General features: G+C 39.7%; 1 protein-coding gene across 4 annotated transcripts in view; it reads right to left on the bottom strand.

Moving 5' to 3' along the window:
• Nucleotides 1-23,885, bottom strand: part of LOC139459651 (signal transducer and activator of transcription 4-like) — an 80,659-nt gene extending 56,774 nt beyond the window's left edge. For 2 of the 4 annotated variants that reach the window (XM_071241256.1, XM_071241253.1), the window contains exon 1: nucleotides 23,794-23,885. In XM_071241256.1, the coding sequence (XP_071097357.1) occupies nucleotides 23,794-23,846 (53 nt within the window). In that variant the 5' untranslated portion in view covers nucleotides 23,847-23,885. Of the gene's footprint in view, nucleotides 1-646; nucleotides 736-23,793 lie in introns of those variants that run through there. The other 2 variants (XM_071241255.1, XM_071241257.1) reach the window with 2 other exon arrangements.
• Nucleotides 23,886-24,282: the final 397 nt, after the last annotated feature.

Here is a 24,282-nt window from a genome sequence, read left to right on the forward strand (position 1 = left end):
GATCCATTTAGTCTCCTCTGACGACCAGCAGAGGGTTGCTGGTGAGCACCCGATCAATTCAGTAGCATCTTACGATATCAGATGTAGAAAAGAGGCCCTATTCTCACCCCGGAATCCCCGAATCCACACGGTAATTTGTTCTTTACATGGCCCAGATGTCCTTAATGGGTATACGAAATACAAACCGTCGTCAGTAATCCGCCTCAGCCCTTATCTAAATCAAAAAAAGAATTGCTGTGTTTGTCTAGAACTATGTGAGTTGGCTTCGATTGTTTCACATATAAATCCCACACCACGTTAACATAACACAACCCTAACACATTACAACACAGCTCAAATTCACGTAAGTCCCGTGAAGATTCAGGGTTAGTCTTAGCAACCCGTGCTTGCCGCCGTAAAAGGCGACTATATTATATGCTTGTCGTAAGAATCGACTAACGGGATCGGGTGGTCAGGCTCGCTGACTTGGTTGATGCATCTCATCATATCCCGGTTGCGTAGATCGATGCTCATTTATGTCAATCAGTGGACTGCCTGGCCAAGATTCGATTACTTACAGACCGACGTCATATAGCGGGCATATTGCTGAATGCGGCGTTAAACAACAAACAAACAAACAAACAAATATATGTCAAACACTACTCACGATAAGCTCCCACGGCCCTTCTCCAGCAGGCAGGAAATCGCTTGATATGTTAGTTTCTAAATGCAGATTGTTTACAACGGCATATATTTCCTTGCTTTCATTTCCTGACTAATGTTGCCGATTTCGGTTTCAATAATTGAGGGCAACGAAGAGAGGCGTGCTACACCAGGTACAAACATTGAATATGGGTCCTGAATAGCTCTTTATGTTTGATTTTAGTATTGAAGGCGTTCAAGTCGGATGACAGGCGGATACGTTTTGCATGTAATTATACAAATGTCATTCAAGTATATTGAAAAGGCTTTAAACACCTGCTATTTCCATCCACACGTTCAACGGCCACGTTCAATTTCAATATGTTTGTTTCCTCAGGGTAAATAGAAAATGTTTTCTTCTGCAATTCAATTTTAGCATGAACGTATGATTGATTCCTGTGACATAGGTTCAAACGAATAATAATATTTAAGTAAGACACGACAGTGCAGCATTCACCGACGTGTGTGTATTTACTTGGATCGAGAGATCGGTAGATCGGGGTATTGAATGGTAGATCGGGGCACTAACGGGTAGATCGGGATATTAACGGGAAGTTCGGGATATTGAATGGTAGATAGGGGCACTGACGGGTAGATCGGGGTATTGACGGGTAGATCGGGGTATTGACGGGAAGATCGGGATATTGAATGGTAGATCGGGGCACTGACGGGTAGATCGGGGTATTGACGGGAAGATCGAGATATTGATTGGAAGATCGAGTATTGAATGGTAGATCGGGGCACTGACGGGTAGATCGGGATATTGACGGGAAGATCGGGATATTGACGGGAAGATCGAGATATTGAATGGTAGATCGGGGCACTGACGGGTAGATCGGGGCACTAACGGGTAGATCAGGGTATTGACGGGAAGATCGGGGTATTGACGGGAAGATCGGGTATTGAATGGTAGATCGGGGCACTGACGGGTAGATCGGGGTATTGACGGGTAGATCGGGGTATTGACGGGAAGATCGGGATATTGAATGGTAGATCGGGGCAATGACGGGTAGATCGGGGTATTGACCGGAAGATCGGGGTATTGACGGGAAGATCGGGATATTGAATGGTAGATCGGGACACTGACGGGTAGATCGGGGTATTGACGGTACCCATCGGGATATTGACGGGAAGATCGGGTATTGAATGGCAGATCGGGGCACTGACGGGTAGATCGGGATATTGACCGGAAGATTGGGATATTGACGGGAAGATCGGGATATTGACGGGAAGATCGGGGTTTTGAATGGTAGATCGGGGCACTGACGGGTAGATCGGGCTATTGACGGGAAGATCAGGATATTGACGGGAAGATCGGGTATTGAATGGTAGATCGGGGCACTAGCGGGTAGATCGGGGTATTGAAGGGTAGATCGGAGTGTTGACGGGTAGATCGGGGTACTGACGGGTAGATCGGTGTACCGACGGGAAGATCGGGATACTGGCAGGTGGATCGGGGTACTGACGGTACCCATCGGGGTATTGAAGGGTAATTCGGGGTACTGACGGGTAGTCGCTTCGTCCAGAGGGGGCTTCAAAACGCCTTGCGCAGATCAAGAGACGGGCATTCTTTTCGAAGCATACTAAACATTAAGTTATACGAACGTTATTATTTCGTACATTCAGAAATGTCATTAGTGATCTAGTATACTAAAGTAAATGTATTGTAACAACACTATGATTAACTCATTTGATGACATATTTACAACACGATTACATGATTACTGAACACGAATGACAAAATCTTGCGTTGACGTTATATATTAGTTTTAAGTTTTTGTATCATTGTTTTTATTACATATTTGGACCAAGTTTTAGATGGAAAGAGATGTTATTTAAAAAGGATAAAACAGGTTTGACACAGCCAAAATGACATACATCTGCTAAGAATGTTAGGAAACTGCAACTGCATTGTAAACACTGATCAGAAAAGTGAAAAGTTTCAATACATTAGATCAAAGAAGTGCCCTACTTCTTCAAACTGTCAATGGACTATATAAATGCCCTGCTTATTTTCTAGAATATACAAGTACATGTTTTGTGAATCTGGTCTGTCTCCCAGACCCATCTTCTCGAGGCAAGGGCGTTAACTGACTATAAAGATGCCCACACCCTATGGAATAAATCAAAAAAGGAATCCAACTCAAGTCTTGAATGATTTGGCAAGTCTAGATTGCCTCAGCTATAGGAAATTAAGCCTAATTCTGGGTTAATTTATATATTTTATTTGGTATTTTGTAGATCTAAAAAAATAATAATTCTGGGACAGAATGTTAGTCTTTGTGACAACATTCAGATTAAATTTGTTTGCTCGAAGTAAGAAACTAAAATTGAATATTAGTTGTTGTTTTTGCTATATCACGGTCGCCTGTATGTAATCGAGTCTTGGTTAGACAAACACGTGCTTGATATTATGAGCAACGTCCCATTCTCTAGGTCTATTTTGACATGTAATCAACCCGGTCCGGTTTAGCCCCTCATACGACAAGCAGACGAGTGTGGTGGCAGAGTGGGGACATCGCTTTCTCGCCTTCAATTATGGCCGCGAGAGAGCGATAAAGGGATAAAGCGTTAACACGAGACGATAAAGCTATATCGCTTTCTCGTCTCGTGCTATCGCTTTTTCGTCTCGTGTTATAGCTTTCTCGTCTTGCGTTAACTGCTTTCTCGTGCTATAGCTTTATCGCTTTCTCGCCGCCGTAATTGAGGCCGAGGAAGACGATGTCCCCCCTCTTTTCACTGCTATTTTGCTTTTTGTGCCCTGTGAAGTCTGTTCCGACCGATGATCTAGACTTGGCGTTCTAGTTTTGAATTTACTGGGCATAATTCAGCCGTAGAATTACCACAGGAGTAGTCACCGTACATGGTGATGGCTGGATCAATGATATACTGCCGGGCAAAAGAAAGTATACACCCTTGTTTGATGGTGGATAAAAATGAAACAAACAAGAAATGGTTATTCGATGGTGATGTGTTTGATACGTGTTATAGTTGTGTTTTGGACTTTCTTTTCCACGGCATTTTATAATCAAAACCCCAATCGCCAATTCTCAAATATTGTATTCAAACGCAATAGAACCCGATTAAAGTTGTGGGATGTCTTTATGATATAGAACAGGGAAAATCTTCTTCTTCTTCTTTTTCATCTTAGTACAAAGGTTTCAGTATCAACTACGGCCATAAAAAATAGCATTTTAATGGGGATAAAAACTGATACAAAGGAGTGAGTGAATGAGTTGGATTTAACGCCGCTATTAACAGTATTCCAGTTATATTCCAGCTGTGTCAGCTTGATGTGGGAGGAAAGCCCGAAGTGATGCAGGTCTCAGACGTTTACCACTTCGGTGAAACCCACGAGCACGGGTATGGTGCTGACAAACCTAGAAACATAATCCGGGGGAACCGTTCGAACCCACAATCATAGGTTTCTGGCGTGCCCAAGGGACGCAACTCTGCACAGCGAATCGCGGCGCCCTATAGCGACTTGGCCACCCGTCCCCCCTATACAAAAGAAGTAAGAGTGAAAGTGTATACAAATGAAAAATACAACATAGAGCTGTTAACCTTTGAATTTCAATTGTAAAAAAACCATGTTAAATAGCTACAAGAAAGAATTTGATATAAGAGTTAGTGGGGTTTAAAGCCGCTTGTAGCAATATTCCAGTAATATCACGGTGGAGGACACCAGAAATTAGGTTCATACATTGTACCAATGTGAAGAACCCGGACTTCCGGCGTGACGAGCGAACGTTTATCCACTTAGCCACCTTACAGCCCCTTGACATATGAACTAAACAATAACTATTCTACTTTAATAACCTGAGAAAAGCAAGATGTCATGAATCTCATTACACTATCGTAATATTGATAGTTTACAATACAAGGGTGTCAAACACCTTTTGTCTTCACATTTTAGTCGGTTAATTATTACATTGAAATAAAATATAATTGTCTTTTCATATTTGTCAATTATTATTTTTAATTTCTTGTGTTTCCATGGAAACAATTTGGACCTATAATAATTATTACTACAATTATTATACATCGTTGAATTTGATATATAAATGAAACTCTGAATATCTGAGCGGTATTCTCTATAAAGTGCTTGGCAGAGATTTGATTTGATAAAAGGCAGTTCAAAAACAAACATATGCACAAGTCTCTACAGCATTTTAAATAACACAGTTGCCCTTCTGGGTTTCAGATAAATATCAAGGAAATTAGAAGATCAGATATTGGCGTGATCAGTTATTGGATAACTAATGCCTAATAATGACCTGCATATTGATGCAAATTAATGAGGTGACGTGAAATGGGGTTTATAATCGAGATTGTTGCTTCTGCGTGCACGTGTGTGTGTGTGTGTGTGTGTGAGAGAGAGAGAGAGAGAGAGAGAGAGAGAGAGAGAGAGAGAGAGAGAGAGAGAGAGAGAGAGAGAGAGAGAGTACAGCAAGTACCATCTTTCAACGTCTTTTGGTATGACGCGGCCGGGGAGCAAACCTCCCAGCTTCCTCTCTCCTGGCAGACGTTCTATCACTTGACCACGGAGGCGGTCGATGCATATTAATGACTGCATATTAATGCATACTGATCAACCCCTGCTTGACTGAGATTTGGATATCATTAAATTTCTGTAAATAGGAAGCAAGTTTGATAAAAGTATCTATCAGCTAGGTGGCAAGGCACGTCAACACTTCCACTTCAGTTGTTTAGTGTCTAACATACCACTAATACACATTAAAGTTGTCATTCTACGTTAAACATCATCTGGAATTTCCACATTCACACCCAATTCTGTATTCTCAACAAATTCATATTTAATTAAAATTTTCCTGAAATTGAAATGCATGTTCACCTTATAAACGAATTCCAACGCTATAAACCAATCGGTTTCTGATCTTTCAGGACACAATGTCGAGTGCTGAAATCACAACTTAACGTTCACGTGCCACCATACGCTATCTACAGTGCAATCACCTTTTGAAGCATATTGATATTTACATATACACTCAAATGAAAGTACACCTTTCTCTTTAACACTTATGGGCCATCTTTATGTTTGGGGTCATAAGTAGTAAACTCAATTCTACATTAGGGTAATGAAGTCTCATTATTTATAGTATTACGATTAAAATTGACTTAAGTTGCATGAGACCTATCGATTTCTACATTTGTATCAGGTATACCAAAATCTCCCGATTCGCCAGACAGCTTATGATCACATAGGCTATGGTTGATCTGATTATTAATCCATGGATGATATCTTTTCAATGCTAGAGACTAACCCAAATGTAAAAAAAAAAAAATACCCACACTAGGTAACTAAACACAAATAATTATAATTATTGAAATAATATATTGCTTTACTTGTTCATATATTGTTACATGCTTAATTATGTAATGCATGTGCTCTATTTGCAGATCATTTTCATCATGATATTGACAACATTCTCAAACAGCAAACATTCCGAGGGGCAAAAAAACTAGACCTCTCAGTTGAAATCATCAAATGAAAATATCTTAAGATGCGATACTAAATCCAGAAAATGAACAGTACGGGCGCATAGGCAGAACCCAAAGAATACTTCTCGTGGTTTCATTTAAAAAAAAATAATTTCATTTAAAATGTTTGAAAACTAAAAACTTTTTTTTAATTTTAATTTGATTTCTTCAAAATATTGACACACATTTCAACCACATGTTTTAAAATATTCCATACAAAAATAAGTACAATTTTGCTATATGGAGCCGAGATTTACTGTATGGAATTACATGTATATGATCCAGTGGAGAAACTACATCTCTATGCATGTAAGCGATTCCTTGGTGTCAAACCTAGCACCCCAAGTTTAATGGTGTATGTAGAAAGTGGACGATATCCCTTACATATTTATGCAAATATTGGAGTTATTAAGTAATGGTTAAATTAATACATATGTCATTTGAAAGGTACCCGGAGAAATGTTATAATATGATGCTACAGTATGATGACACGCAGGGTTGTTGTAATTGGGTAACTAACGTCAGAAACCCTCTTAACTCTTTTGGCCGTGGAAACATATCATCAAACTTTATTAATTGTTTTCGCAGACCTTGAAGGACATGTACATTCAGAATTGGCATGCGTCTCTTTCATTGTCTAGTAAATTAACGTGGTACTCTTTAAGAAGCGTCTTGTTACTGAAACATATATATTTCATGTAAACGTTAGTAAATTCCGAACCGCCTCCGTGGTCTAATGGTAGAGCGTCCGCCCGGAAAGCGGAAGTTCCGGGGTTCGATCCCCAGCCGCGTCATACCAAAAGACGTTAAAAGATGGTACTTGTTGTTACCCCTGTCTGGCGCTCGGCATTATGGGGCTAAAACAAGGGCTGGTCGGCTCGGAGTCAGTATACTGTATCTGAGTGGGGTATTCATGTTAAACTGCGGCATGGTATCTCAGTGAGCTAGCACTATAAATCGGCATCAGTCCGGACTAGTACAAGCAGCCACACAAACACACACACACACACACACACACACACACACATACACGTGCAATAATCTTGGACGCGACGTTAAACCCCATTTTACCTCACCTCACCTAGTAAATTCCGAGTACGGCTTGCAATATTGCGTTGTAGCTCACATGTATTATTTATTGAGACTGGAAGGTATACAGGTATTCCACGCGAAAATAGAATTTGTTGCAGTGTTGCAACTTAAATAAAGTAGAAACGAATACCATTTTGTTTTTGTTTGGCCTGCATATTCGGAGCTACGACGTAAGTAAATTAATAAGTTTAGCAATTATCTTTCTCTATTAAACTTTAGTGTACTCATGTTAACAGATAATGTTATATATTTGCGGAACTTATCAATGTATATATTTCACGATATGAATTTTCGAAAATCTGTGCAAGACACTTACTACTGGACAATTTGTAATGTACTATAGGCCCGTGGTCTTTAAATATGTAAAATAAAGATTGAGTCAAGAAAAACATCTCACAATACACAACTACTGATGGGTATCTTAGACGTCATATCTTTGAAAATCAATACACCATACATTTGCAACTTCATTTCTTACCCAAGCCACGTGATGTTTAAATAATCATAATAAAATTTAACAACAATTCTTTCAGTTTTTAATTACACAAAAACAAACAGGGTATACTTTCTTTTGTCCCTCCGTGCATAGTCCTAAAGTACTCACGGAAATGAAAAAACCCTGTTTTTTCGATCTCAGTTGATATGTAAAATATATAAATATTCAATCAACTCAATTAGTACTAATTGGGCCTTGGCACAAATACAGCGTATCAAAGGTTTTTATGTCTTTTTACACGTAAAAGTGTGTAAAAATATGAACAAAACAGACTGTTGTGAAACTGAGCATAACCAGGTGTTGGTAGATCTAGGTGAATGTCCATGACCTATGACACCTTGACGACAGGTGAAAACAGGTGCTTGAAACCCACGTGCATGTGATTTGTCAGTGGTTAGTGATTTGTGAGTGGCATTTGGGATAGTGAATCATCGTCAAAATATCAGAACGTAAAAGTAACATTCCCTTCTCAAACAACAACTTACATGTCATTATTATTATGTACATAAACATAGCTGTTATTTTTATTGTTGTTTTGATAACTTTTTTCCAGGCTAATTTGCATAATGCCTATAGCCTATTTCTGCCATGTCAATTTGGACTAAGTTTTATTTTTGAATGTTGAAAGCGCCTACAAATTACCTCCTGTAAAGTACATTTTGTATTGAGCACTGAGATAAAACTAGCAAATCCAGACGAGTACTTTTCCAGTTGTTTTGTTATTTCGTATTTACATCTACGTAATGCTTTGTGTCGATTTTTAAATCCAACAAAAACGTTTTTTTTATTTCCATGAGTACTTTAGTAATTCTAATCCAATTTCACAAGGTTTTCAGGCATCTAAATACTTTCGGTGAGGGGGAAGCGTACCACAGTTCGGGGACCATTACAATGCATCTTCCCGAGGCAAGTGAGTTAACTGACTATAAAAGTCCAGTTTCCAGTTTTAAAGTCAGTTAACTCTCTTGCCTCGGGAAGATGATTACAGTGCAGTGATGTATAGTGTTTGATATTCCACTTATCGTATCACTACTTCATATCGACATGGTTTCTTCGTCAGTGCTTTTTCTAAAATTGAAAAAAATGACATACGGTGTTCAGATATAATAGAAATCTTGTAAATTCAGTTACATTTGGTGTGAGTGGCAAAATCGTGATGACATTTATATTAATCAATCCCTGAAGATAAGTGGTTTCCTTGCATTTAGTCTTTAGTCTATATAAAATTAGTTTGCTATTGGAGCGTTTTTCGTCTATTTATAATGTCCAAGAGACTTATTTTAGGAAAAGGCCCGCTGTGTTTATTTCCTTCTATTTAACCCAGCCGAGGATATTCACTCATTAGAGTGTTGAGTTAATTAAAATCAGTGTTGACACCAGGTGTTCGCCAAAAAAAAGAGGGAAGCATATCCTGCTCTAGCACCCGCCACTCACACAATTCCTCTGGTCCGGATTACTCACAACGATATTCCATCTGCATGACGGCGGTCTGTAAATAATCGAGCTTCTAACCCGGATCTTCAGTTTACTATAGAGACATAACATATGCATATAACTCAGCGTCAGTTTTGCACAAGATTATTATTAATGGCATTTAACTTTCAAACATGTTTAACGACAGATTAATAAGACCCATGAAGATCCGGGTTAGAATTGGTCTTCAGTAACTCATGTTTGTTGTAAGAGGCGACTAAGGCTGATGCATGTCATCGTATCCCAAATGCGTAGATCAAAGCTTTTTGTCAATCACTGGATTATCTGGCCCAGATGCGCTTATTTACAGACCGCCGTCATAGAACTGTAACATTGCTGAGTGCGGCGTTAAACAGCGGCTCTGCAGTGTTGCTTCCTTTGGGCACGCCAGACACATATGATTGTGGGTTCGAATCCCGGTTCGCCCCGAGTATGTTTCTAGGTTTGTCAGCACCATAACCGTGCTCGATGGGATCACCAAAGTGGTAAACGTCTAAGACCTGCATCACTTCGTGCCTTCCTTTCACATTACGTTGGAACACATAACAATTAGAATACTGTTCAAAGGAGCGTTGAACCCAATTCACTCACTTACTCTGCTTTTAGTAGAGATTTCGTATGATTATGGAAATGGGGTTTGTCGATTGTATTTACTGTAAGGATTTCGTGTGATGAAGAAATCATGGGGGGCTGGAGGATTCAACATCAGGATTCAGCAGATTCGAGTGATTTCTCCGATTTTAACCATGTTATGGTTGATACTAGTATATCATTTGTCTGCAAATGTGTTATATTTATATAACGTGGATGTGGTATAATAATATATATCTATTTGAGATATGGAAATAAGGGTTTAATATTTCAACAGTCACTTGTGAAGTGCCGAAACAAGATGGCTATCACGGCGCTTGAGGCCCGGTATCAGCTGTTATCTGATTAGTGTGCCCAGACGGAAATAAGCTAGAGTATGACCCCACCCTGGTCAGTCTTAATACCACCACCAAGGCTTCATTTGTTTGTTTGCTCAGCACCATATAATGTTATCATATTGTCACGAATAATGTGACAATTTTTTCCAAAAAGGTACAGAATAAATGAATATATCGCCATTCTTATTTTATACCTGAACATTGTGGCCTATAAAGCCCTGATTTAGGATAGGATTATAAACGTTCTGAAGTTTGCTGAGAAAACACTATGTGACATGCTGGATTTTCTCATTAATTATATCAATGTGAACTTTGGGGAGAAGACATTTCTACCAGAACCAATGATCAGTGACATGTGGTTAGAGATCCTAGAAGAATATTCTGTCAGTGCCCCGACCGAGCCTTTCAATGACTATATGGATACTAAGAAAGTGTTATCCCAAATATAACATTAGTGACTATATGGATAGAAGGAGACTTGGGGGCCAAGCGTGGAACCACTACGACACTCTAGAACCTCGGACTACCAACCACGGGTTGGCACTGCAAGTTGAGTCTGCAACTATCCGGCTCACATCCGAACCTATTTACGATAATACAGTTCATCAGGAATGAACAGGAAAATGTGGAATGCACTGTGATGCAGTTAACATCTGGTGGCACCACACAAGGTAGGTGAATTTGACAATGCTCTACAGAGGAACAAACAACGGATTGAGAACGTGTCCTGGGATATCGAGACCCGGTGTCACCTTTGACTGGTTACAATAATTAATTGTTAAATGTCAATTTTAAAGTAGTGTTGGGGTATCCAGTGTTGGCATGCCAGGCACACATCATCCCTTAGTCCTTAAATTCCTAGCAGTAGTCCTTTATGTGAACATTATATTAGAACAAAAGCGACTGGCATTCCGGGACGACCCCTGAAGAAGGCATCTCCATGGGCACGACTGTGTTCCCCTTCTTGCCGTTGCGTTTCTTTAGGCATACTCCAAGACAAGGCAATTTGACCAAGAAGTATAACTTAAGCGCCAGGTATATTGATGATCTGATATCGGTCAATAATGGTCAACCAGACAATTCCCTTTCTCTGATTGAACCATTTGAACGATAAATAAAACCGTCTCATCTGTTTCATATTTAGATCTATGCATAAAGAGTCAGAGTGACAATACACTCTCCACAAGACTACATGACTAGAGAGAGACTTCAACTTTCCAATGGTCAATTTTCCCTTTATGTCGAGCAATATATTCCTGCAGTTCTAGCCCTGAGTGTCTACATTTCACAGCTTTTTAGGTACAACTTTTCTTCCAAAATTTCAAAGAGCGTCCTTCAACTCTTGCTAAGAAGTTGTTTGATCAAGGTTAGGACATTCAAGACCTCAGTAAACCTTTCCAAATGTTTAATGGTAGACACATGGAGCGCATTTCCAATTTTGACGCATCATTGTCAAAATATCCCTATTTTGACTTGTACCATATGTTCCCGTGTTTTGTTTGCGGTGAACAATTGACTTGGCTTTGCATGTGCTTGTGACAAGCGCAACCAGTGGGGGAGGATGCGCTCATCTTTTCGCGAACACCTAGTATTTGATAGTTTCATAAAAGGCATACATATGAGACAATCGGAATCATACTATGAACTCGCAGAGATTTCTTAATGGAAATGGTTTTGTCGATTTTAGTAACGATCAAGTCCTGTCAATGGAGTTTCGGTGTATGCAAACATCGTGCAAACTATCATGCGGAAATGAAATAATCTGAATTTCAAACGGAAACATTTCATTCTGAACAACGGGGACTAGTGTTGGTATTCTGTATTTAGACAATCAAGTAACGACCAACTACTCTGCTTCAGAATACAGTCGACGTATGTTTGCTTGTGTGCTTGTCAACGTCAGAGAACAACTAGCCAGCGTCAGAGAACAACTTGTCGACGTCAGAGAACAACAAGTCAACGTCAGAGAACAACTAGTCAGATAACTAGTTAACGTCAGAGAACAACTAGTCAGTGTCAGAGAACAACTAGTCAGTGTCAGAGAACAACTAGTCAGTGTCAGAGAACAACTTGTCGACGTCAGAGAACAACAAGTCAACGTCAGAGAACAACTAGTCAGCGTCAGAGAACAACTTATCGACGTCAGAGAACAACAAGTCAACGTCAGAGAACAACTTGTCAGATAACTAGTTAACGTCAGAGAACAACTAGTCAGTGTCAGAGAACAACTTGTCGACGTCAGAGAACAACAAGTCAACGTCAGAGAACAACTAGTCAGTGTCAGGGAACTAGTCAACGTCAGAGAACAACTAGTCAGCGTCAGAGAACAACTTGTCGACGTCAGAGAACAACTTGTCGACGTCAGAGAACAACTAGTCAGATAACTAGTTAAGGTCAGAGAACAACTAGTCAGTGTCAGAGAACAACTAATCAACGTCAGGGAACTAGTCAACGTCAGAGAACAACTAGTCAACATCAGAGAACAACTAGTCAGCGTCAAAGAAAAACTAGTCAGAACAACGAGTCAACGTCATAAAACAAATCATCAACGTCAGAGAAAACTAATCAAGGTCAGTGAACTAGTTAGCGTCAAAGAAAAAACTATTCAGAACCACCAGTCAAAGTCAGAGAACAGCTAGTCAACGTCAGGGAACAACTAGTCAACGTCAGAGAACAGCTAGTCAGCGTCAGAGAACAACTAGTCATCCGCCGGAATCCACTGGCCGTAAAAAAATAGAGGTGAAAATTATGAGCCAAGTCCAGCGCCGTAGGGGTACGAGATACGCTTTCAACCAAGTTACAGGGCCTGATGAGTCGATTAGTTTTACTGGCCTCAGATAAAAATGTGTCCTTAGTGAACTTTGATATGAAAAAACCCCGCTATTTCACCATGTGTGTTTTAGGCAGACACTCAGTATTAGAAAACATCAAACATTGTAACACTACTATGATACCCGTATAAAATACATCACCATCGAGTGGTCTGTCCGGAGAGCGGAAGGTCGGAGGTTTGTTCCCCGGCCGCGTCATACCAAAAGACGTAATAACATGATACTTTTTGTTACCCTGCCTGACGCTCGGCAAGAAGCGGCTAAAGCAAGGACTGGTCGGTTCGGAGTCAGTATGCCGTGTCTGAGTGGGGTATTCATGCAGACGGACAGACAGAGCTGTAAATATTGTGTATGTGAGATAGGTGTTGACGGATGAGCTGTAAATATTGTGTATGTGAGATAGGTGTTGACGGATGGGCTGTAAATATTGTGTTTGTGAGATAGATGTTGACGGATGAGCTGTAAATATTGTGTATGTGAGATAGGTGTTGACGGATGAGCTGTAAATATTATGTATGTGAGATAGGTGTTGACGGATGAGCTGTAAATATTGTGTATGTGAGATAGATGTTGACGGATGAGCTGAATGGCAAAATAGTGATGAAAATCAGTGATGACACCAGGTGTTCGCGAAAATTATACGCATATCCTGCTCTACTCAAACAATTATGTTTTTTGAAACATTTTAGCCAGACGGAACACATCTGATAACTTTCATGACAATTTCTCATAGGTTTATGGCGTGCCCAAAGGATGCAACTCTGCACAGTCCATTGTACGATTTTGACTATATCATAAGCCTGTGTCTTTGAATTACTATCAAATTGTGATAATACCAGGTACAAATACACGTTATTTCACAAAGAAGATTTTCTTCATATCTTACTGTGTCTAAAATATGATTATTAACAAGATGCGTCACATGATTGCCGCTTCCCACGTGACTTTCAGGAGTGTTATCAGTGTGGACTCGGAGGTCGCATTCACTGATCTCATCGTTTGACGCCGTATCTTTACCATTTAGTGTGGATTTTTGGAAGAAAACATCTTCAAATATAAATATCATCCATGAAATAGCATCATCTGTGAATAAACTGAAAAGAAAGCACAAAAACGATGTTTGATGAATTTGTATTAATTGGGTCAAATTTGGTCAGTTTTCAAGTGTATGCTTTCTTTTGCCCGGCATTTTAGAAATGATTTCAGAAATACACAGCACGTGCACTTGCGGGTATAACAGGGTTTTGAATCTCATCAATTCCATTCAAATACATGTACTTTGTACCCAGTGTGCAAAACGAAGTCATTGAGTCCCAACCTTCATATCATTTAAACACGTTTATAGGATACACTTAGTACCCTGTGATATATCAATGTCGTTCGCAAGTGACACCGGTATCATTAAAATTGATGAACTCGAAAAGAACTGGAAAATATGCGTCTTCTGGTATGGTTTTGTTGTATACATGTGTACTCTGACAAAGAGAGTTTATGATGTTTACTTTATTAACGTTTTATCAATATCTTTGTTTGTTAGCTAAACTCCACACTCAGTAATGTTCCAGCTAGTTGACGGCGGTCCTTCAGTAAGCACATCTGGACCAGACAATCCGGTGATTGGCATGTGACAATATGTTTTTGAACATGTTTAAAAGTTAAATACCATGAATATACTCTTATACATAACGGTTCAGACGTTGAGTTATTTTCATGTTATGTCTCTGTAGTAAACTGAAGATCCGGGTTAGAAGCTAGATTATTTACAGACCGCCGTCATGCAGTTGGAATGTTGTTTTGCGTAATCCGGACCTTAGGACACTCTTAAAGGGAAACGATATTATAGAGGCCAGCAGGGTCAGCACAGATTAAGAAATGAGCAGATTGATGATCGTGGTTCGAATCCCGGTTCGTCCCGAGTATGTTTCTAGGTTTGTCAGCACCATACCCGTGATCGTGGGTTTCACTAAATTAGTAAACGTTGGAGACATGCATCACTTTCCTCCAACATTAAGTTGATATGACTGGAATACTGTTCAAAGGAGCGTTAAACCCAATTCACTTACTCACTCTGCTTTTAGTAGAGATTTCGTACGATTATGGAAATGGGGTTTGTCGTTTGTATTTAGGCTACTGTAAGTATTTCGTGTGATGAAGAAATCATGAGAATGGAGTCAAAGATTCAACATCAGGAATCAACAGATTCGAGTGATTTCTCCGACTTTAACCATGCTATGGTTGATACTAGTATATCATTTCTCTATATTGTTGCATAATGAACGGAGAAACCGCATTATCGGGGGTTCAAGAAGGGAGCTAACTCCGTTTGCCTAAACGAAAGTTCGAGGTGGGCCCACATTCGAAACTAAACGCACTTCTTGTTGAGAATATGTACTACGTAAACAAACCCGCATGACGAACTGTTATTTTGTCTATTTAGAATAAGTATAATGACTTATAATTGGATTAGAATGTACAAATGGGAAGACACTAATGCAGCTCTCACTTCTACGAACATCGCAAAACTAGGTCGGTGGGTTTCAATTCAAAGTTAGACATATTTTAGACAATATTTATGAGTTATTCCTTTTATGGAACAAGTTCTCGGAAAAGTTTGAGGTAATAGGCTTGTATCATGTCCGAGTTCAATTCAAAGTTAGACATATTTTCAGGCTTATGTCGTCACCAATACTTATGATTAGATGGATATATATGTGTTATACTGGAAAAAGTAGAATGAGTGGTATTGCCTCTGTACTGAGAGTGTAACGAAGGTGTCACGCGCTGGGAAGGGGCTTGATATGAACAAATGATAATGCGGTTTCGCCTAATGAACTATAGTTGCGTCAGAAAGACAATCTTATTAAAATCAGACCTCAGTTCTCGAAAACTTTAACTCCGAACGATAGTTACAGGTTTACGACTGTGTCCATACAATCTAGACCATCTATTTGCCATTCCAGAATGTTCTTTTGTTCAGGTTTCAAATTTGTAATCGAGAATTTGTCAAAATATGTTTCGAAGCGTCGCCAATTTGAAATTAGTACCGTAAAGCACGAGAAAGCTGCCTTCTGATTGGTCATTCCATTGATCGGTCAAAGTTCGCGCAAGGTCGGTCTGACGTGACCCGTAATGGGATGTCCTCAGATCTTTGTTTAGCGGTAGCGAGAACTAAGATCTGATTTTAATGAGATTGGTCAGAAAGACGTTCAAACATTGACAGTGAATTTCAGGGTTAGAATCAGCGTCATAGTACGATGTCGTCATACTGGTTTCACGAGGATGAATACCAAGTTATACAAAGCATCCCATGTTCTAAAGTGCCCTTCATACACTGGTGAGAGAAATAGCCTAACGAGTTGTTAGACAGATTCGTTACTTTTATGAGCCAAGGGCGTTAACTGATTATAAGTGTCCAGTGGAAACTGGATATTTATAGTAATTTAACTCCCTTGCCTCGGGTAGATGTTACTTTTACTGATATTAACAAAAAGTGCGATATATTTTATCAAGCCCTGATATTTGTATTTATCTTCCAAACCTTGCTTTAATATATATACACCAAAATAGAAGTACAGTTTGAGCTATAAGCATATAACATTTGATTACTTTATGCTGTTGGAGTACATCTGTTCTTTTACTGAAACAAATGTACATTTTACTATAAAACAGTAAGTCGTACTTCCATGTGGAAAGGTTAAATCCTTTAACTGCGTCATATTTATATAACGTGGATGTGATACTTTAATAAAATATATATCTATTTGCGATATGGAAAGAAGGGTTTATTCTTTCAACAGTCACTTGTGAGGTGCCGAACAAGATGGCTATCACGGCGCTTGAGGCCCGGTATCAGCTATTATCTGGTTATTGTGCCCAGACGGAAATAAGCTAGAGTATGACCTCACCCTGGTCCGTTTCATACCACCACCAAGGCTTCATGTGTTTGTTTGTTGTTTAACGCTGCACACAGCAATATTCCAGCTATATGACGACGGTCTGTAAATAGTTGTGTGTGGACCATACAATCCAGTGATTGACAAACGGGATACGAGGACATGCTTCAACAAAGTCAGCGAGCCTGACCACCCGATCCCGTTAGTCGTCTCTTGCGACAAGCATAGGATGAAAATATTATGTGTTCTGGCTCTACAACTGTGACATGTAGGTTTGAGGGTGTGAAAATTACATTTGGACTCAAAGGAGCAGAGTGAGGTTAAAATGTTTAATTTAGCGCCGTCACATATTGCATACTCATATTTTCTTTCACCGAACACGCACCCCCACCCCCACCCCCACCCCCACCCCCACCCCCACCCAAATTTTTTTTATTTTTAAATGTTTAAAAAAAAAAAAAAATAAATAAATAAATAAGTAAAAACAAATACAGGTTCTTTCATCGAAATCAAAATCAAAATGTGATTTCTTAATACAAATACCAGTTATCTGAAAATACTATAAAAAACCGGTTACATCGATCCTTTATTGACTGATTTATATTTCATGACTGAAATTATTGAACAGTGTCAGAAAACCTCCCACACAATCCCACTCACGTTCAGCTCTGCACCACCTAGGGATATCAAATGATTACGAATTATGTGACAATTGTTTCCAAAATGTAGAGAATAAATGAATATATCGCCATTCTTTTCACACGCGATTTAGTTTACAAGCAGAGTTATTTTACACCTGAACATTGTGGCCTATAAAGCCACGGTTTAGGATAGGATATGCTAACATCAATTTGAACTGTGGGGAGGTAGGCAGAAAGACTTAATCCCCATGGCACCAAACGTGTTCCCTTTCTTGCCGATCTGTTTCTTTAGGCACACAAATCGGAATTTCTGTCCGGATTGGCAAAATGAAGACGATGCAATTTAACCAATAAGTGTAAGTTAAGCTTCAGGTGTATAGTTGATCTGATATCGTTCAGTAATGGTCAAATATACATTCCCCTTCCACTGATTTAACCACTTGAACGACAAGAAGTAGATACCAGTTAAACCGTCTCATCTCTGCATAAGCTCTGTCCATCAAGATTCAATAATTTTGTTGATGGAAGAGTTAAAAAAGATTAGAGTAAAGATTCAGAGTGACAACACACTCTCCACAAAACTTACATGACAAGATGGATGACTTCAACTTTTTAAATAGTCAGCTTTCCCTTCATGCCGAGCAATATTCCTGCAGTTCCAGCTCTTTGTGTCTACTTTCTACATTTAACAACTTTTGAGGTACAATCGGGCAAGCTCTTTCTACCAAGATTTCAAAGAAGAGTTTCATACAACTCATACAACAGATTAACTGGCTTCCTACAACAACCATGGGTGTTTGATATACAATTAATGAATGATGTGAGTGAATCGTGTTTAACATCGCCGTCAGAAAGTAATTTCAAAGCGGCGTGTAAGTACTCCTGTGTGGACCAGGCCAACCATTGACAGAAACAATGAGCAAGGGTCACGTGATCAGGGCACGATAGCATGCAATCACCCTAGTCGCTCAGTTTTATCACCCGATCCAGCTTTAGTCAGCTTTACGACAAACATGACATGCAAACCTCTATACAGCTATTTTGACCCAGAAATTGTTATAAAATAAGCTCCTCGAGAATTTTTGGACTTTTATTTCCTATTTCGGGGAACGAGTTTCTTCCTGTTTCGGGCCAGCGGGGCAATCCATTATACCTCCTCCGCCATTCTAGGGGTAGTGTTCTCGGTATACAATAGACATTCTTGTGCCTTTCGAAATCTCGTCTTTTGAATGTGTCCTCGGTGATCTTTGAGAAAGGCAAACACACAGTATTAGAAAACACCCATTGTATCAAGATAAAGATTGATAGATGTGACAGTTTCGTGGTATATATAAAATTCGTCATATTTAAATATGTATAAACTGCCGAGCAAATCAAATTTGGATTTGACCAAAATATTACAAACGTTATCAAAACAATCGCAAAAACACAGCAAACGTAAGGCCCAAAACACTACTATGATACCCCTATCAAATACATCACCATCGAGTGGTCTGTCTGGAGAGCGAAAGGTCGGAGGTTCGATCCCCGGCCGCGTCATACCAAAAGATACATGTTGTTACCCTTCGTGGCGCTATATAAGTGCAATAATCTTGAACGCGACGTTAAGCCCCATTTCACCTCACCTCACATCACCATCCTCAAGTATTGTTTGTTTCATTTAAGCTACCACCAAACATGGGTGTATACTGCCTTTGCCCGGCATTTCACTTTGTACAAATCACATAGAGAGGAATTATATTACGCTTATTGGGAAACTTCAGCGTGTTACATAACTTTTCAACAGTAAACTTTCCCTTCATGTCGAGAAATAACTCAGCAGCTCCAGCCCTTGGTGTCCACATTACACAACTTTTGAGGTACGATCTTCTAAGATTTCAAAGAGTGATATACGATTCTTGTTCAAAAGTTCTTTGATCACCTCGGATCATGTAGTTTCACAGGAAATGTGTGTGGTGACACAAGAACAGAGACAAAGGCCGTAACTGGATAAAAATATATAAAATACACACATACCATGTAATGTTTCTGTAGACTGAATTTAATTCAATTAACATTTAAATTATAAGGTTCAGTTAGTTATTATTGTTGCTGGCGTATGAGCTGTTAATATTGTGTATGTCAGATAGGTGTTGACGGATGAGCTGTAAATATTGTGTATGTGAGATAGGTGTTGACGGATGAGCTGTAAATATTGTGTATGTGAGATAGGTGTTGGCGGATGAGCTGTAAAAATTGTGTATGTGAGATAGATGTTGGCGGATGAGGTGTAAATATTGTGTATGTGAGTTAGATGTTGACAGATGAGCTGTAGATATCGTGTATGTGAGAAAGGTGATGGCTGATGACCTGTAAATATTGTGTATGTGAGATAGATGTTGGCGGATGAGGTGTAAATATTGTGTATGTGAGATAGATGTTGGCGGATGAGGTGTAAATATTGTGTATGTGAGTTAGATGTTGACAGATGAGCTGTAGATATCGTGTATGTGAGAAAGGTGATGGCTGATGAGCTGTAAATATTGTGTATGTGAGATAGATGTTGGCGGATGAGGTGTAAATATTGTGTATGTGAGATAGGTGTTGTCGGATGAGCTGTACATATTGTGTATGTGAGTTAGATGTTGGCAGATGAGCTGTAGATATCGTGTATGTGAGAAAGGTGTTGGCGGATGAGCTGTAAATATTGTGTATGTGAGATAGATGTTGGCGGATGAGCTGTAAATATTGTGTATGTGAGATAGGTGTAGACGAATGAGCTGTAGATATCGTGTATGTGAGATAGATGTTGGCGGATGAGCTGTAAATATTATGTATGCGAGACAGGTGTTGACGGATGAGCTGTATATATTGTGTATGTGAGATAGGTGTTGACGGATGAGCTGTAGATATCGTGTATGTGAGAAAGGTGTTGACGGATGAGCTGTATATATTGTGAATGTGAGGTAGGTGTTGACGGATGAGCTGTAGATATCGTGTATGTGAGATAGGTGTTGACGGATGAGCTGTAGATATCGTGTATGTGAGATAGGTGTTGACGGATGAGCTGTAGATATCGTGTATGTGAAAAAGGTGTTGACGGATGAGCTGTAGATATCGTGTATGTGAGATAGGTGTTGACGGATAAGCTGTAGATATCGTGTATGTGAGAAAGGTAGAAAAACATGGTCCTGCAACCTAACACAGTGTGTATCTAAATTGAAAGAGTGAGTTAATATTAACGACGCATTGCTTTTCACATTTTCAGTAAAATCAATATTGATATCACTGATAAAATACAAAAGAAACTCGCAGACAAAAGTAAAAGAAAAAAAATACAAATAGATGGACGATCATACACATGAAGTGACATATTCACCATTTATCATACAGACACATTTCCTAAGTTTACCTGTTGACCCGCAAAAGTTTTAAGAGATTGGACAAAGTATATTTAAATTTACAAGCACTCTAGACCTAGGAGTGTAACAATTGATCGAAGTATCAATACAACGTAGCGCGTATGTCAATTGCCCGATAACATTGTTGACAACTTAACGTATCAATACTTAACAGTGCCGCGAAATGTCAACAACAATATCGATGGTAATAATAACATAGACACATGTTGTAATCACAATAAAGGCCTGTGCGGGTGTGTTGGGATCTGTCATCACATGGAACAATGCATGACAAATACACTGTTGGACGGTATAGGTAGTAATATGGCTATCGCTATACAACCCAACAGTTTTACATATCGTTTTTAAAACCAGTGAAGGCGCAATGGTGTGTCACTGGATTGTCTGGTCCATCATTTGATTATGAAGACTCGATTGTTTACAGGCCGTGGAGCGGGAGTACTTACAATTGCGTGTTAAATGCGAATGGTGTGAGTGGCGGTGCTACAGGTAGGCAGTACATGCTTACCCTTTTCACGCTGGTGTCGTCGGTATTTTTCAGTGTTGTCATATAGTTTTCACGGCTGTTTTGACTTTTACGACCCGTGGAATCTGTTTCGGCAGGTGACCCGTGAAGATCCGGGGTAGAATAGGTCTTCAGCAACCCATGCTTGCCGTGAAAGGCGACTATGCTTGTCGTGAGAGGCGACTAACGGGATCGGGATGTCAGGCTCGCTGACTTGGTTGATGCATGTCATCGTATCCCAATTGCATGGATCGATGTTCATGATGTCAATCACTGGATGGTCTGCTCCAGGCTCGATTATTTACAGACCGCCGTCATATAGCTGGAATATTGTTGTGTTCGGCGTTACACAACAAACAAACAAGCCACACTATTGAGTCCCTCCAAAGAAACCCCCAAACCCCGCGTACCAGAAGGGGGTTGGCAGCCTTGATATTATGATAATAGTAAACGGGTCCTAAGTCGATACAGGTAGGCCCAAAAGTGTATTCCCAGTCCCCTGGGGAAATATACAACAAAATGCTTGTTAGAAACTACAATTTCTACGTTCACGTAATGGATGAACAGAGGCGTATTTTCAACCATAACATTTGCCCGTCAATTGTCAAATGTTTCGATGTGGAGAAGACCAAAACCTTTGACTTTAGGGGAGTCAAGCTTACCTCGCTCCACCCCCACCCCCACCCCCACTCCCACCTACGTCAGCGTTGTCAACTGTATTGTTTGATATGTCTACTTTACCATGTGTCATAGAAATGCTACAAGTTATTCCTTGAACATTGAAAAACACTAATTCCCGTAACACTAATTTGGATGTATTTGAAAACAGCCAAGGCCAATTACACATAACAACCTCAGCTAAGGTTAACCTTAACCACTGAGGTTAGAACTGAGATAACCTTTTCACAGAGCAACCGTACAGCTCGATCTTAATTCGGTGTGTCAACCATGGCGCTTAGGTTCGATCATAAGGATGTGTGACATCGCGTGCTGAAACCATTGCTCCAACAACACGTTAACAACGCGACAGTTGAGGATTTATTTGCCTATTTCGAACTCAATTTGTGAGTGCCGTTGTTTTAGACCGATTTATATAACGTTAAATGTCATGTCTAAACATGAACATTTTAAAAACTATCGCTTTCTTCCACCATTGTAACCTACCTTTTTAACAGCATGCCTTCCTTTTGTTTGAAATCCATGTGGAAGAGCTGTATCTAATTAATCCCAGGTAAACTCATGTGGATAAATAACTTCGAGCAGTTCCCCTAACAACTGCCAAAAAGTGAACCCAATTGCGGAAAGGATCTCCAGACAAAAAGACCCAAGCCTCCACAGTTGATCTGAAAGACCATCATGCATGTCTCGATAGCGTCAATGTTCTTTGTATTGAGAATACCAGGGGTGACAATTCTCAAACACGGGTCGAAATACCCATTGTTACTACATGTGCTATGTACGTACATTCTCAATGTACTGCAGATATCAACTCAATCTTATCGTACTAATATTTCCTCACACCTTATCTTATTTTATACTTCAATTGTTAATTCCAATCAGATATTAGCGGTACATTCGCTGGCATTAAGACATATTAAAGCTACAGTCTTCATCGGGACAAACGTGTTCACCTCTAAAACAAGGTATGTTCGCTTCACGAGAAGTTTTAAAAATAAAATATAGTTAAATTCTAAGGTTTCGCACAAACCTTTTGTCAATACGCATGCCTCTGAAATTATGCGCAGATGAAAAGTTAGCGTTCTCAAGTATTTCATAATGGACAATGAATACGTTTCGCTGCCCCGTCCTTTGGTGACATTGTAGACAAACAACTTACTTAATCATGAGTTAGAAGGTATACATTTCCTGGTGTAATACGAAATTACTAATTTTGTTAAACAAATGAAGTTATACAGTATTATGTTTTCTTTATCTAATATCCCATACATCATGTACTATGTGAAGAGCAAATAGTATCTCTAGAGTCATTAAAATATCGACTTTGTCAAGTCACACACACGATGTTCGTTTTAGTAACACCCCCCCCCCCACCCCCCACCCCCCACCCCCTCCCCCACCCCACACACACTACACTATTACATCCTTCCCTTCCTACGTGTCCATTTACAAATAAATATCAAATAAATTTAGTTATTCATTTCTTGTTGTTGATTCGAAATCACAATTTCAAAAACGATATTTTCTAACGTCCGGGTAAGCAGTTTGTACAGTGCTAATGGTTATTTATGACAGCTCACATTCATAAGTGAACTCATTTGCATCCAGTGTAACTGTCAAACCGCTGTATCCAAGGAAATACTCCTATCGGTAAATATCTATAAGAGTTACCTGTTTACGTTAGGACTTCGCAAGACCGTTGGTTTACTATCCATAGCTTCCATGCTAAGAGAACGATCGAGATGAAGGACGTACAAGCACTTGTGGCCTGTCAAACTGGTGGTCTCTCCAGAGCGGTGCCCAGTCGCCGACCGTCTGTATGCTACCGTAGCTATGTTAAATAGAGCGCTAGAGGTAATGCAGGCTCGGGGATCTTCTATATTGTTTAGGTCTGTGAATGTTCATGTTAGTCCGCGTATCTATGTATTGATTATTTGGGTAGTATTTATTGTATTGTTGTTGTTTCGGGAGTATTTATGTCAGTTTCCGTTGATCGTGGGTTCAGCTCTCCGATACACCCGGTTATGATCCTTGTCGAGCGGCTACTATATGCGTCACTACCGGCTTTCCTTCTATATTTAACTGTCACGCCGTAATTACTGAAATACTGTTGAAAACGACCTAGGCCCGCTCACTCACTCGTAGGCATATGTTGATCTT

Source organism: Haliotis cracherodii, unplaced genomic scaffold, assembly GCF_022045235.1.
Source record: "Haliotis cracherodii isolate W230 unplaced genomic scaffold, xgHalCrac1.p SCAF_13, whole genome shotgun sequence".
Lineage (NCBI taxonomy): Eukaryota > Metazoa > Mollusca > Gastropoda > Lepetellida > Haliotidae > Haliotis > Haliotis cracherodii.